The sequence below is a fragment of the Panthera uncia genome (assembly GCF_023721935.1).
Source record: "Panthera uncia isolate 11264 chromosome B3 unlocalized genomic scaffold, Puncia_PCG_1.0 HiC_scaffold_1, whole genome shotgun sequence".
In the NCBI taxonomy this organism is placed as follows: Eukaryota; Metazoa; Chordata; class Mammalia; order Carnivora; family Felidae; genus Panthera; species Panthera uncia.
The window spans coordinates 103255714-103272278 of record NW_026057582.1 but is presented as its reverse complement, the minus strand read 5'-3'; the positions used below and the strand labels follow the sequence as shown (position 1 = coordinate 103272278).

At 36.9% G+C, this 16565-nt stretch overlaps 1 protein-coding gene and 1 pseudogene across 7 annotated transcripts in view; both read right to left on the bottom strand.

Annotated features, from left to right (window-relative positions):
• The window catches only part of LOC125908873 (keratin, type II cytoskeletal 8-like), a 327398-nt pseudogene that overhangs the window by 102707 nt on the left and 208126 nt on the right, over positions 1-16565 (bottom strand).
• The window catches only part of USP3 (ubiquitin specific peptidase 3), a 106597-nt gene that overhangs the window by 84244 nt on the left and 5788 nt on the right, over positions 1-16565 (bottom strand). Inside the window, exon 1 of one of the 7 annotated variants that reach the window (XM_049611722.1) lies at positions 1107-7914. The exons of 4 other annotated variants lie outside the window; for them this stretch is intronic. Coding sequence is in view for 1 of the 3 variants with exons in the window: in XM_049611720.1 (XP_049467677.1) it covers positions 1094-1109 (16 nt within the window). In the remaining 2 variants the exon portion in view is untranslated. Of the gene's footprint in view, positions 1-1093; positions 7915-16565 lie in introns of those variants that run through there. 2 more of the 7 variants (XM_049611720.1, XM_049611723.1) reach the window with 2 other exon arrangements.

The following is a 16565-nucleotide window of genomic DNA, read 5'->3' as shown; positions in this document are numbered from 1 at the left end:
GCTGAAGTCGGACGCTTAACCGACTGCGCCACCCAGGCGCCCCTTTTTTGTTCTTTTTAAATGTTTACTTATTTTTGAGAGAGAGCGAGACAGAGCATGAGCAGGGGTGGGGCAGAGAGAGAGGCAGATACAGAATCTGAACCAGGGCACAGGCTCCAGCTGCCAGCACAGAACCCAACGCAGGGCTCGAAGCCACGAACTGTGAGATCATGACCCAAGCCGAAGTTGGAGGCTTAGCTGATTGAGCCGCCCAGGTGCCCCAGGAGCTTATCCTTCTTCTTCTTTTTTTTTTTTTTTTTTTGGTCTCTCTGGATTATTTTTTTTTTAAGTTTATCTATTTATTTTGAGAGAGAGAGTGAGCAAGCAAGCAGGGGAGGGCAGACAGAGAGGGAAAGAGAAGGTCCCAAACAGGTTCTGTGCTGGGACCAAAGCGGAGCTCAAACTCACGAACCATGAGATCATGACCTGAGCTGAAGCCAAGATGGGAAGCTTAACCAACTGAGCCAGCCGGGCATCCCCAGGAATATGCTCTTTAATAAGCATTCTGGGTAACCTCAGATTTTACAGAAGGTTCGACTGGAAAAACTGTATAGTTATGAATGAATACTCTATCTCTGTTTCCAATTCTATCTTTGCTCTAAGAGTTCTAACATACTCCTCAGCCAGCCTGACTTGATCCCTATCTTACTCAGCAATGTCTGATCCCAGGCCTTTCTAGCTGGGATCAAGAGTCCCCCCATCCTATCTAGAATGCCAAGATTTCTGAGGAAGTACTCACACTTTTCTCTTGGATTTCTGAGAAAATTGCTGGATGGCCAGCCTAGAAGAAGGAACAGGAAAAGGACGGGCACAATGGCCAGAACTCCTTTCTATATCATTTTGGTTGAACTAGGCAGAGGCCTTGATCATCTGCCCTTGACTCAATGCTGCCAAAAGAAATCTTCCTTCTTTAACACAAAAAATACACCAAATGATTAGGTTAACCCTTATAGGAAGGTAGCTGTTACTCTACAGACTCAAAATAAACATGTTAAGAGGTCATGTGACATAATGAAGCAAGCATGGGCTTCATAACCAACAGTTTTACGTTTACCTTCTAGCTTTACCATTGTTTTATTCTGTGACCTTAAGAGGCTGGTTCCAGAGCTAGCTTCTTCATCTGGAATAAAGGACAAACACCACCTCACATGGCTATGGTAAAGATTTCCTAAGACAAAAGATACAAAGTGCACAGCAAAGGACCTAACAAAGAGACAGCACCAGTGACTGTCAGTTTATTTCCCTCAAAAATGTATTAAAAAGAATAAAATGGCTGCCAGGGGTTAATTCTGGTGGCTGCTATTATATATAATACAGTTAACATATGTCCACATATACCATGAGTACCAATTCTCAGAATTTTTTACCTTAGTTTACACTCACTAAAAGGAATTGCAGCTGACAATTCTTTTTCATAAAAAAATTCAAATACATAAGTCACATTAAAGTCAGCAAAAATCCCTCAGAAACCCCTCCTATATCTGACCTAAAATTATAATATTCAAAACATCAAATGAAAGAGGTAAAATAGTCAATTTTAAGAAGTTTATTTCAAAACTGATTGAAGTACGATAACCACCTTAATGTCAGAATCATTAAATTTTACATATCCAATGTAAAAGAAATATACTGTATTTAGAAAGCAAATGCATTTTAGATGTACATTTTGAGAGATGTGCAAAGAGGTTTAAATAACTTAATAAAAAGACACAGATAAAATATTTAAGTACAGAAACGACTTAAGTGTCAAAACCACACTGAAATACACTCAACTCAAAGGTATTTAGAACAGAGATTATATGATGGCTCACCAATCTAATCAAGCAAAATATACCTTGGGTATTCCAATATCCAATACAATGCACTAAGCCAAGTCATTAAAAAATTTTTTTAATTTATTTATTTTTAATGAAGTATAGTTGACACACAATGTTACATTAGTTTAAGGTATACAACAGTGATTTGACAACTCTATATCACCACAAGTATAGCTACCATCTGTCATTATACAACACTATTACAATACCATTGTACATGCGCTATGCTTTACCTTTCATCCCCATGACTTAAACATTCCGTAACTAGAAACCTGTACCTCCCACTCCCTTTCACCCATTTCCCTGTCTCTCCACCCCTCCCCTCTGGCAACCACTAATCTGTTCTCTGTTTATGGGGTCTGTTTCTGCTTTGCTTGTTTGTTTTGCTTTTTAGATTCCACATAGAAGTGAAATCATATGGTACTTGTCTTTCTGACTTATTTCACTTAGCATTATACCTTCTAGGTCCATCATGTTGCTGCAAATGCCAAGATCTCATTATTTTTGATGGCTGAGTAATATTCCTGTGTGTGTGTGTGTGTGTGTGTGTGTGTGTGTGTGTATAAAACATCTTTTTTATCCATTCATCTATCAGTCCACACTTGAGTTGCTTCCTTATTTTGGCCACTCTAAATAACACTGCAATAAACACGGGGGTATATATATCTTTTTTGAATTAGTGTTTTCATTTTCTTTGGGTAAACATAAATATTTTTTAAGTTTCCAATTCTTTTTTAGCAAATTTCTTTTTAGCAAAGAAGAAAATAGGAATGATTTTAAATCACACCAAATTAAATATATGGTGTTCAGCCTATTTTTATGAACCAGTAGGCTGAAATTTAATTCCTCTTTATCCACCTTATTACCAGATTCTCTTTAAGAAGCAGTGTCCTTGGGGCGCCTGGGTGGCTCAGTTAAGCGTCCAACTCTTGGTTTTAGTTCAGTTCATGATCTCACAGTTCATGAGTTTGAGCCCTGCATCAGGCTCTCTGCTGTCAACACAGAGCCCACTTCGGATCCTCTGTCCCCTCTCTTTGCCCTTCCCCAGCTCAAGTTCTCTCTCCCTCGCTCTCTGTCTCAAAACTAAACAAACATTAAAAAAAAAAAAAAAAAAAAGCCAAGTCTTTGGCTCTTTGACGCTAATTTTGAGACTGTGCTCTAACCTACTTTTCCAACCTTTTCCATGTCAGGACATGCACAGAAAATGATCAACATCTGTATGGCACATGCACATAAACTCAAAAGGCTTCTCTTAACCAAAAGTGATCTATTGGGAGGCTACAGCTACCCTTAGGCTGAGGGAATCATTACCTCAACACATGTATAATCATTCATGGTCCCTGTGATGGGAAACTGTACTAGCCAATGTTTTACATGGTTATCTACTAATGTAGGAAGAAGTCTTCCTTCTGCTGCAATGCCCACGTATTGGAACAAAAGACTGGAAGTCCTCAGCCACCTGAGAGGGCCAGCAGCATTATCTGGGAATCCAAGAAGCCATTCCTTTGAAAATCTGCAGTTTATAATATTGACTAATGCTCTGAGACCATCAGAGAAAACAGATGCCCAAATATCCACTTCTGTCTCATCCAATGCAATTCTATAACCCCAGGGAGCAGCCAGTCAGCAGTACAACTTGAAGGAACCTAACACAAATTAAAAGAAAGAAAGAAGTCCCAGAAACAGTTCAGTCTGCATACTCAGGTGGTAAAATAGCATTGATTAGCATGCACAAGGAGCAGTCAACTGCTTAAAATGAAACTGGGCCCAGAACACATATGATTAGCTATTATGTACTGACTAAAAATGTTTCCAAGGCCACTTAGAGCTCTCTGATTTCAAGGTTTCTCAAACAGAAAAATAATTACAACACAGTATTTCCCTTCAACAGCCTTAAATACATTTGTAAGGCCAAAGCAGATGGGAAGACATGAGCAGGCAGGCAAATAGGTTGAGGTATAATTATAAAATGACTTACACATTACTGCTCACACAACTAAAAAGTTAAAATTTCCAATACGCTTGATACAAAAGCATATCTGTACAAGGTTATTAATTGAAACATTATTTGTAATTGTAAAACATTGGAAACAACCTAAATATAGGAGCCAAAACACAGGAGAATTGTTGAATTCACTGTGACCCATCCAAAGATGGAGTACTATGAAGCTGTTAAAAAATAATACGGAGGGGCGCCTGGGTGGCTCAGTCTGTTGAGCATCCGACTTCAGCTCAGGTCATGATCTCATAGCTCATGAGTCTGAGCGCCATATCAGGCTCTGTATTGACAGCTCAGAGCCTAAAGCCTGCTTCAGATTCTGTGTCTCCTTCTCTCTCTCTGCCCTTCCCAGCTTGTGCTCGCTCACTCTATCAAAAATAAGCAAACATTAAACAAAATTCTTACAAACATAAAATGATATACAGGGTATACTGTTAAATAAAAGAAGCAAAGTCCAGTGCAGTCTGTGCTGCCAGTGCAGAGCCCTACATGGGGCTTGAACCCATGAACCGCGAGATCATGACCTGAGCCAAAACTAAGAGTCAACCACTTACCCAACTGAGCTACCCAGGCACCCCCCCCCCCCAACCAGTATAGCTTTAACTTTTGGAACCATGCTAATGTTTTATACACTCAAAAAGTAAAATAAAAATCAGCTTTTAAAGATAAAGTGAAAAAAATCCAAAATGGGAATCAAATGCAAATGAACCCAAATGTAAATCAAATAAATAAGTTTATTAAAAGACAGAAAGTAACCTAAGTGGCTTTTGAGCATAATACTTTATATATTGTCAGTATACAGACAAACATAACTATAAACAAATATTGAACTCTAGTTAAAAGGGGTTTTCTTTATAATGGTATGGGTTAGCAGTTCTGGAACTACTTTCTCTGATTATGGCACACAGAACAAATAAGTACATATACTGAGGAAAATGAGAACCAGATTTTCAATGTCAGAGAAGAGAATTGCAAATATGAAAAGGCTGTTGAAGGGAAATACTGGGCAAGACCAGACCTGTGTTGTTGAATTGGAATTATAAGGATTAATATGAACTCACACACACACACACACATAGACATGTGCATTTATTTATATTTCTTAGCTCTTATTTGCTGAGATGTCCTAGTTTACAAACATCACTCCCACTAAACAGAATAAGGAATACTTGGAAAAATGGCTGACTCCAAGGCTGGGGAAGGCTGAGTATAAGACGAGACTGGAGTATCCTGCTGTGTCAGAAAGTAAGAAAGAGCTCAAACAACAATAGGGACATGTCAAAACTATAGCTTAAGTTGCCCCCACTAGTCAAATATATGCTAATATGAGCCTCAAATTATAACAGTATCACAGAATAAAATTTAAAAAATCTATGAGTCCATACTAATACAATAAATGAATAAATAAATAGGTGGGAGAGAAAGGAAAGCTCTTCTTTACAGAATACTAATATATTTAGAAGAAATACAAATTAAAAATTCAACATCGTAAAAAAAAAAATTCAACATCTCGCAACCATCCTACTAATAAGTGATTCAGTCAAGAATCATCAATGGATGCTAAATTATTGGGTGAAAGCTTGGAACAGTATATACACACAAATTCTAAAGGACCTCCAAAAAAGATACTAATAGCAAAAGGAAAAATAGTAACTTTACAGTGGAATAACGTTGTAAATATTACCTTAATACTGGAAGTTAACATTACCAAAAATGAGACAAACCAACATCATATACCTCTTGATAGGATGTCCTGAGAAGACACATTACTTTTGTAGTAGTCCTATGAAAAAAGTGCATGACCTGAATCTAATCATGAGAAAATATCAGAAAAACTCAAATTGAAGTACATTTTATAAAATAATTGGCCTGTATTCTTTAAAAATACCATGATCTGAAAGATAAAAGCCAACAAACGGTTCCAGATTAAAGAAAACTAAAGAGTTATGACAACAAAATGAAATGCATGATCCTGGATTAGATCTGAGGTAGCTAGGTAGGTGTAACACAAAGGAAAAGTGCTGTAAAGGACATACATAAGGGACATTACTGGGACAACTGGAGAAATCTGAATATGGAATGTGCATACCATTAATATTCTATCAGTATTAATGTCCTGTTTTCACCAATATCCTACACTTACTGAAAAGAAACTCCTTGTTCTTAGAAAAAACACAAACTAAAGTATTTATTGACAAAGAAGCATTTTATCTGCAAATTACTCAGGGGGGAAATATACAAACAGAGGGTGCATACATAAATAACACAAATGGGGTAAAATGTTAATGATTGGTGAGTCTAGGCAAACACTCTTAACCATAGAGAACTGATGGTTACCAAAGAGGGGAGGGAATGGGTTAAATAAGTGATGGGGATTAAGGAGGGCACTTGTTGTAATGAGCACTGCGTGTTGTTTGAAAGTGTGGAATCAGTAAATTCTAAACCTGAAACCAGTATTATACTGTATGTTAACTAACTGGAATTTAAATAAAACCTTGGGGGAAAAAAAGTACATGGGAGTTCTTTGTACCATTCTTAGCAATGTGTCTCTAAGTGTGGAATTATATCAAAATACAAGTTTTTGGAGATTAAAAAAAATTTTATTCTTTACTTCCAATTCAGGACACACTTTTTGGGGCACCTAGATGGTTCAGTCAGTTAAGCATCCGACTTCGGCTCAGGTCATGATCTCATGGTTTGTGGGTTCGAGCCCCCCACATTGTGCTCTCTGCTGTCAGCAAGGAGTCCGCTGGCTTCAGATCCTCTGTCCTCCCCCCTCTCTCTCTGCTGCTCCCCCGCTCATTCTCTCTCTCTCTCAAAATAAATAAACTTTTAAAAAGTTAATTAATTTAAAAAGAACACACTTTTTTTTAAATACCAAAACACAAGGAACAAGGCTAAATTACCAATGCACAGAGCCAAAGAGTTTTATGAACCCAGCATTAACTCCACTATATTGATGATGAACTAATCCAGTAAAAATATTCCAACATATTAAATGTAGTAGTCCAAAAGACCTTACAACTTTATTTTACATATTCAAAGTCTGGCTTGTGATTTGGTTTCCTAAGCAGAGTCAAAAAACCCCTCTGGTCTACCTAGTTTTTCTGCTGACTCTAATAGAAACAATATCTTGCTCTGTCCATCAGAGAAGGTAAATCTGAGTTTGAATTTTTACTCAGAGTAAGGCAAAAGTTCAGTCTCAGTGATTTAACTATCTGAATGATAATTAGTAAGATCCATTTTTGATAGGACAAAGATCTTGCCCTAAAAACAGATTTAAAATATTTCATTTAAAAATAGACACCAAATTAAACATGGCAGACCAACTTCTCTCTAATCTCCTGTTCCTAACATCCCACTAAAATGACAATAAAGGAATTAAATTGATAATAATTTACAAGGATAAAGAGAACATGTGAGGCAACCAAAGCACACAAAAGATTTCAACATGTTTTTGGAAGTCAGGAAGAAGTTAGAGGAGCTTTAAGAATCTTAGTGGTGCAAAGGAAGCTACAACCTAACTGCCAGCAGAAAAGAATGCAGACAGGAGGTGGCCCTGGACTCAGGGACACTAGGCACAGCAGACAGCAGGAGGAGGACAGGATTGAAAACAATGGATCTAAGGGCTGTAAGGAACAACTGAATCATGAAACTTCCTACACCCTGATGTCAGAGCATTCGTGGCCAGGTGTATAGCCTGGGAAAACTGGAAAACTGAAAAACTGAATAGAGCTAAAAAAAAAAGTTCTCATACAGACATCTTCAGTGTCACCTTCAATGAAAAAAGTTCCCTTACCTCATAGCAAAGCCAAATATAAACAAGCCCCATCAACTCACGAAGCTTTTTAGTACCTCACTCTTGTATGAAGACAGACAGACAAAGATTAAACAAATCCTTGAAAAAACCCCTAGTCTGAATCCTTTTAAAAGAAAGGAACACCTGGCTGGCTCAGGCGGTAGAGCATGCAACTCTGGACCTCAGGGTCATGAGTTCAAGCCCCATGTTAGGCACAGAAATTACTTAGAAAAGAAAAGAAAAGAAAAGAAAAGAAAAGAAAAGAAAAGAAAAGAAAAGAAGGAAGAAAGGAAGAAAAGAAGGAAGGAAGAACAAACGAACAAGAGGAACCCAGAGGAAACAAATAATGTTGTAGCACAGAAGCACAGAAGAACTTTAAAACAAATTCTAAAACTCTGGAGTAATAGAAGATACTGCAAAAAAGCAATAGGATATATGAAGAGGCAATGGTCAGAAAAACAAGAAAAAGCTCTTGAAAATTAAAAATATGATTATCAAAATTCAATAAAAAGGATAGAAGAAAAAAGTAAGGAACTATTTCAGGAACTGGAGCCAAAGGGCAAAGAAATAAAAAGATAAGAAAATTGCAAGTTCTATCCAGGACAACCAACATTCAATTAATAGGAGTTCCAGAAAGAAAAAAGAACAAATTGAGAGATGTGAGTATGGGAAGATAAGTATGCTATCACACATGGAAACTGAAAGGCCCCTTCAGTACCCATCACAATAAAAGAAAAACTACCCATACCAACACATATCACACTTTGAGATTTCAGAACACTAAGGATAAAAAGAATATCCTAAAAGCATCCAGAAAAAAGAATAAAAGGATATACACTATGTGAAGTCTTAATAATCAGAAAGGCATCAGGTTTCTCAACAGCAACACTGGAAGCCTAAAAACAAAGAAACAACACTTTTCTATTTCTCAGAGAAAAATCTTTTCTAACTAATATTCTATAGTCAGTCAAGCAATCAAGTATGAAGGTGGAATAAAAGTGTCAGGCTTGCATGGGGTCAAAAATCTGCCTTCTATGAGGAGGGGGCTGTATGACGTACTCCAACAAAAGTCTAATAAACCAAGAAAGAAAAAGAAATGGGATCCAGGAAATGGGAGATCTCAGTGACAAGAGAACAGCAAGGGAATAATAGGATAAAATAGGATAAAAAGTGCACAGTAGGCCTAGAGAACAATCTGTTCAAATAGGAGCAAGAAGGCCCTGGAAAAGAGGTCTTCAGAAAAAAATAATAATAATAATACTAAGAGACTGTCTGCTTAAGTGCTTGAAAAACAATATTCATAGACATTTGACAAATTTAGAAGTAAATCTGGGAGAAATTTTGTAGAAGGCAAATTTTTTAAGAAAGGCAATTATTAACTCAAGGAAAAATAAAATTCTGGACAAGAAAGAAAAAGGAATCTCCATATTTTTTGTTTGTTTGTTTGTTTGTTTTTTATTTTTTTTATTTTTGGGACAGAGAGAGACAGAGCATGAACGGGGGAGGGGCAGAGAGAGAGGGAGACACAGAATCGGAAACAGGCTCCAGGCTCCGAGCCATCAGCCCAGAGCCCGACGCGGGGCTCGAACTCAGGGACCGCGAGATCGTGACCTGGCCGAAGTCGGACGCTTAACCGACTGCGCCACCCAGGCACCCCAGTAATCTCCATATTAACCAAAACTTGTACTCTAACTATATTGAGAAATGCAAAAATGGGCAGAAAGGAGGGTGGAAGAAACACTAGTGTCCCCATTTACCAGAGCAAGATGTCAAGAGATAAAGCCTAAAAGCAATAAATTAAGAAATAACAATGTATTACTTAGAAATATACAGGTATTTACCTGCATGAGAGAGAAAACTAAATGGGCCTTAAAGTGGTTGTCTATGGCAGTAAAATTGAGGGCAGAGGGGAGGGAAATTGCTGCTGTGTTTTAAACCTTTGGCTACTATGACTTAATTATGTACATGTATTACTTTTTGAAAACATGAATTAATCTTTAAAAGGTAAATTGATAAAGTCCTATCAATTCATGTAACTGCCCAAACCATTTTTTCATTATTACACGGCACTTAGTGATGTATGGAATTGCTGAATCACTATACCGTACACTTGAAACTAATATAAAACTGTATGTTAACTATACTGGAATTAAAATTTTTTAAAAATCTCTTACATGACATAAAATTTACAATAGCAACTTATCATATGAGGTGTGTTAGGCACACAGTGAAGTCCCTATATACTACAAGTAGAATTTGCAGAGCTAATTGTATGTGTTCTTTATTAGAGAATATAATTTCAAAACTGGCCAAAACGTGTCATCTATAGGTTAGCAGATCCAGTTACCTACAGAGCTAGAAAAGAGAGGGCATCTGGTCTTGCTGACTTCCCACATAGAGGCAAATTTTGATCCATAAGGCTGGTCCCCTCACCTGAGATTAAATGCTCAAGCATTTTAATCTATTTGGAAATTTCTGTAATCAGTTTTCAACATCAAATGCAAACAGCATATGGAAACAATGTATGTGAAACTATATAAGCCCCCAAACAGTAATGCATTAAATAAAATTGTTATTAGTCATTCTATCACAAACTCTGACTTCTTCAGACCTATTTTGGTGAAAAACCTAATGAAGCTATTATGTATGCTATATCTACCCTACCAGCCTTCAGCTAACTGCTGGAACTGTGCCCCTACCTCCAAATGAGGGGAAAGGGTAGTGGGGAGGAGGATTAAAACTACTAAAGCCAAAGCAGATTACCAAATCTAGAGTCAAAATGGGCCACTTTTGCCTTTGGAAGACCAGACACAAATAACTACAGAAAAATTACCAAGAGTTTATATTTATATCGTTTCAAAAATAACTTCCCCTATGAAGCAGATTATGCAGAATGAAAACAAAAGCCATGCATCACTTAAGAATAATTCTGATGGGGCACCTGGGTGGCTCAGTCGGTTAAGTGTCTGACTTCGGCTCAGGTCATGATCTCACAGTTTGTGAGTTCGAGCCCCGCGTCGGGCTCTGTGCTGACAGCTCAGAGCCTGGAGTGTGCTTCAGATTCCATGTCTCCCTCTCTCTCTGCCCTCCCCCGCTTGTGCTCTGTCTCTCTCTCTCAAAAATAAATAAACATTAAAAAAAAAAAGAATAATTCTGACATCCAATTTTTCCATTTATTTCACATAGCAAGATCTAATCTATTCCATGCTTTTGCCAATAAACTGAGTAAGCAAATGCAATGGTAGTGAGATCTTCAAAAGAAAGCAATCAGGTCATAAATATAAACACCACACAACTATTATTTCAAAACAGCAAGTATATGCAATACAAGACTCATATATATATGTGTGTACATATATGAATATTTATAATTTATATTTATAAATAAATAAAATAAGTAAGAAGTTCAAGAACCTCCCATTGTCAAAGACTTTACTGAGAGAACAGGTTTAATATCTGCATTGTATAATTCTCTTCCTAGTTTTCTGTGGTTACATAATAAAGGAAAACAGTAAAGCACAAAGAGGTGGGGTGGGGAACACCACACTTGTATTTACTGGTATGCTGGGAACCTCTTCATTCTCCAAAAATCAGTGTGACTATTTATGGAAAAAATGGAAAGAAAAACTATAAAATGGGCACATGGTTATATTCTGCCTAAGGGGCTAGATACCAAATATTACAGAAAATAGGCACCTGCAAACTCCAACAGCTGTTCTAATTGTTTAACAAAAAACAAGTGTTGGAATTTTATAAAAAATAGTAGACACAAATCTAAAATCTGACCCACATTTCCCCAAAATATCTATTAGTTGTTCAAAGAAGAAAAACCCACAAAAGCCTAAAAAATGTTTTTAAATGAGGCTCTAAAAAGACTACAAACAAACAAAACACTTAAAATAACTGAATGTAACTGATGTAGTAAAGCTCTCAAGTTAAACTCTCATGTCATGAATGCTGACTGCATACCCATAAGGTAAAACTTGAGTCCTTAGTCGGGGCAGAGCAATTTCTCCAATGTTAATGCATCTCACAATTAACATTCAAAATAACTTTTTTTTAATTTTTAAATATTTATTTATTATTTTTGAGACAGACAGAGCACAAGCTGGAGGGGGAAGAGAGAGAGGGAGGCACAGAGTCTGGAGCAGGCTCCAGGCTCTGAGCTGTCAGCACAGAGCCCAACACGGGGCTCAAACTCTCAAACCATGAGATCATGACCTGAGCAGAAGTTGGAGGCTCAACCAACTGAGCCACGCAGGCTCCCCTAACATTCAAAATAATTTAAGTGGAAGCTAGATTTAATCTCAAATAAATCAAAGGATGTTTAACAGTGTGGCATTAAAATTAAAAGCTCATCAATCAATAACCTAAGTACTGGACCCAAGAACTCTAAGAATGATTGACAGATTGATTGATGGATGTTTATTTATTTTTGAGAGAGAAACAGACAGACTGTGAGGGGGGTAGGGGCAGAGAGTAGGAAACACAGAATCCAAAGCAGGCTCCAGGCTCTGAGCTGTTAGCACAGAGCCTGACGCAGGGCTCAAACCCATGAACTGTGAGATCATGACCTGAGCCAGTCAGACACTTAACCGACTGAGCCACCCAGCCACGCCAGCAACTAACTCTAAGTTTTAAATAGAAGTTCTTTTTTTAAGAAATATTACATTAAAGCATTTCTCTAACATGTTATCTACCAATTTTTCCAAAACATTCTAGAGCAAAAACTGTTTCCTTGAAATTTCAGTATGATCTTCAAAAACTTTGACCAAAACATTACCATCCTAATATTGTGCAACAAATGTTCAAAACAAAGGAATGAACAATAATCTATTATTATACAATAAGTGTACTATCTTACAAGCAGTTAAATTAAACATGTAGGAATATGACAGTTAATCACCAGCCTGCTCTTTCTGATGATGAGATAGTACAAGAACAGTCTATAAAATGACGAGCCTTCAGGGTAGGTCAAGGATAAACAGGCAAACAGATGTTTACAAGGCTGTCTTAAACCTAACTAGAAAAAATATCAGGACTGAATGTCTACTCAAGATGGAAAACGGCCCACTGATAGAACTATTCAATCCTAAAGCACAGTACAAAGTCTTCACATAAAAACCAGCTGGTTATATCTTTCCAAAGATACAAGCTAGTTCATATTGTAAAAATAAACTTTGAATTCCCACCTTGTATTTATTAATCATGAAGCATTTAGCTAACACAAACACTAAGACAACTATAAACTTCAATGTCTAAGTTTAATTTCAACAATAGTTTTCAAAATCTGAAATGGCCTAAGTTCATCTGCATTTTATACATCTGTAAATAACACACATACATACTTTTCAATACTTAAGAGAGGGAAATCTGTTTTAATCTTTGTAGTCTAAAAACTATAATTAACCTTTATAAGAAATACAACTGGAAAATCTTAGACTATAACTAAGTGGAATCTACAAAGTACACTGGCCTAAAAGCAAAAATTCAAAAAACCTCTGAGCTACCAAAAGCAAAAGCAAAATTTCATATCTTAAGAATTCCCTATCTCCCCTACCCCATATGAAAACCACCTCCAAGAAGAATCTCCTCTACCAGAAACAAAATTTAAAAATGAGAAGGGACTTGGAGCACCTGGGTGGCTCAGGTGGTTAACCGCCGACTTCAGCTCAGGTCATGATCTTGCAGTTCATGAGTTCGAGCCCCATGTCAGGCTCTGCACTGACAGCTCAGAGCCTGGAGCCTGCTGTGGATTCTGTCTCCCTCTCTCTCCGCTCCTTCCCCACTTGTGCTCTCTCTGTCTCTTAAAAATAAACATTAAGAAAAAATTAAAAATGAGAAGGACAACTTCAAGAGCAGAAGCACATTTATTTTTTCTTAATGTTTTATTTTTATTTTTGAGACAGCACAAGCAGAGGAGGGGCAAAGAAAGAGAGACCAGGATTTGAAGTGGGCTCTGAGCTGACAGCAGTGAGCCAATGAGCCCAATGTGGGGCTCAAATTCACGAACACAATGTGAGATCATGATCTGAGCTGAAGTCAGATGCTCACCCAGCCACCTAGGTGCTGGAAGAACAGAAGCGCATTTTAAAAATAACCAAAGGCTAACTGCATTTTATCCATTGCTATGTTGAGAAGGCTGATTTATTATATCTGAACTAAAGTAATATGAATTTCAGACAACAACAAAAAAAATTAGATCTGAACTGTAATGAAGTTAATGACATTCAAAAACAGCAGTTTCTTCCAACCACATTACCAATCTTGTTCCAACTTGTCTGCACTTTAATCAATAAGCAGGGAGAGGAAAGGCTAATCAAATACAGAATTTTAAAATCAATTATTTTCAAAATGTGGAATTTAAAACATATTTCTGCCAAAAATCTTCAAAGGAATTATTTCCAGTATGTTTCCAAACACTTTAAATCCTTTAAATTATTAAGCACTAAGTTACTGGATGACAAAATAAAGACCCTGCTTTTTAAAAGGCAAGCTGAAAGTATGGTTTGAATGGTATTTGAATCTAAGCTTTGGGCTATCTCTAATACCCCCAAGCATCTTAAGCAACTCTCTTAATCTTTGTCTCAGTTTCACAATCCATAAAACAGGAAAAACTACAAGGATGGGCAGTTAATTAAATTAGTCAGGATTAAACGCTAGCAATCTTCTTTGAAGTTACTTTATGTTGTTCTCCATTCTCCTCCTACTCAGTAAAACTAATAGATGAGAAAACATCTGGAATTACTATAGATACTAACATCTGCAGACTCACAGCAGCTAAAAGATGATCTCTACATACAAGTTTCTATATTAAAAAGCATTCAAACCCCAAAAGATTCCAGGATACAACTGCAATGAACAAGTTTTAGGTAAATTTTCTTTCAATCTAAAAGACACCTACTCTTACCTACATTCTCAATTTAGACTTACTATGAATCACAGAGCATCTTGAGAGGTCTTGGCACAAAATAATTCTAGGTAAGATGAACAAGCTGTTACTAATATCAATGCTATTCTCACCATTCTAAACTGTCAATCAAGGTAAGCTTCATCACAAATATACCATCCAAAAAGTACTAGCCCCTGCTGAGAATCTAAGTACTTCCTTCTAAGCCATCTGTCCAGGAAAGCTCTATTAAAACACCCAGAATGCAATTGCTCTCATGTCTAAAGGAGCTATGAATAAACATGAAACACTAAAATATATTAAACCGTATATATTTTCCACTTCAAGCACTGATAAACTACCTACCCAACTCTATTCCAATGCCTAGGCTGAACACCAAACCCATAAGGAGGGAGGTGGGAAACTGCAGTTAATCGAAGGATAATATTTTTTTTTTAAAGAAGGAGAAAAATAGGGGTGCCTGGGTGGCTCAGTCAGTTAAGCATCAGACTTCAGCTCAGGTCATAATCTCGTCATTTGTGGGGTCAAGCCACCATGTGGGGTTCTGTGCTGAGAACTTGGAGCCTGGAGCCTGCTTCAGATTATGGCTCTCTCTCTCTCTCTGTCTCTGCGCCTCCCCTGCTCACGCTCTGTCCCTGTCTCTCAAAAATATTTAAAAAAAAGAAAAAATATATAAAATAGCTCAAGAAAGAGAGAAAAACTCTAAAAGAAAGAAAAAAACAAAGTTGGGGGAAATGTACATGTAAATTACTCCCTGATAGAAGAGAGACTCAATTAAATTTTTAAAACAGGAATTTAAATTACTCACTGAGCTCAAACTAAACTACTTACTCTCCTGCTTACTGAGCTACAAATACTACAAACGTAAGTATTTCTAAATCTAGTTTCAACAATCCAAAAATGAATCTATTAAATTCCAGTAAAGAAGGAAATTGCATATATTAAAATGATTTAAAAAGTAGGATGTTATAAAGGCCTAAGGCTAATGCTGTAAAAGCAAATAATGATGAGAAGGAATTATTTTGAGAATAAATGAGTAACGGGAAACCGAAACAATGAGTTCACATTCTCCTCTTAACCCTATCCTTTCTTCTGCTTTGGACATGAAGGATATTCTTTGTATACTACTAAGAATACTATTTAGAAAATAACTTCTGATCAATGTGTCAAAACTTCACAACAGCAAAACGTTAGGCTCAATGCCCAGACTGCAGCCTCTCCAAGCAAATACACAAAGCACACTCTAGATTCTAGGTATTTCACATCTACTACCAATTATTTAGAGACTTTGCTAAGGCTGGTTTAAGGTTCTGGGGGTGAGGGGCAATCCTGCTAGAAAAACTAGAAAGACAATTACATTTGACTTAAGCTTACAAATATTACCAACAAAGTTTAAGTTCTCCAGAGAAGTATATAAAATTCAAATGTTAACCTCTAGAATTAATGTGAAAAGCATCACCTGTCCACTGATTTTTAACTGCCCCAACCACACTGACACTAAAATGTACACATGCCCATCTATAAACACAGAATGCCAAAAGAATACAAATTCATTGTGCCAACAACATTGCAGAAGGCCATTTGCTCTAATCCAGACAAAGTATACCTTAGAAACTAAAATATTGGGAGTGAGGTCTGGTGAAAGCATTCTGGGGAGAAGTTCACTCTGCATTTATTTTCAACATAAAGTTTAAGGCCATTCCAGCCATGATCTTAAGTTGAAGAAATTCCTTCATTCATTAAGCAAATATTTACTGAGTGTCTTATATACATGCTAAGCACCTAATAAGTACTTCAAACAGTGTTACCAAAAGCAGAAAATACATTCGACTCAAGGATGAACAAATGACTGATCCTATCTAGAAAATTTAGTCTACTGGGCATCCAAGAGTCTTCTTTAGATGAAGGTTGTAAGAGAAATATGACACAAGATAACCCATCACCAGATCAAGGTAATTTCTCACATTTATCACAAGCTTTACTAAAAATCACAAATTTATT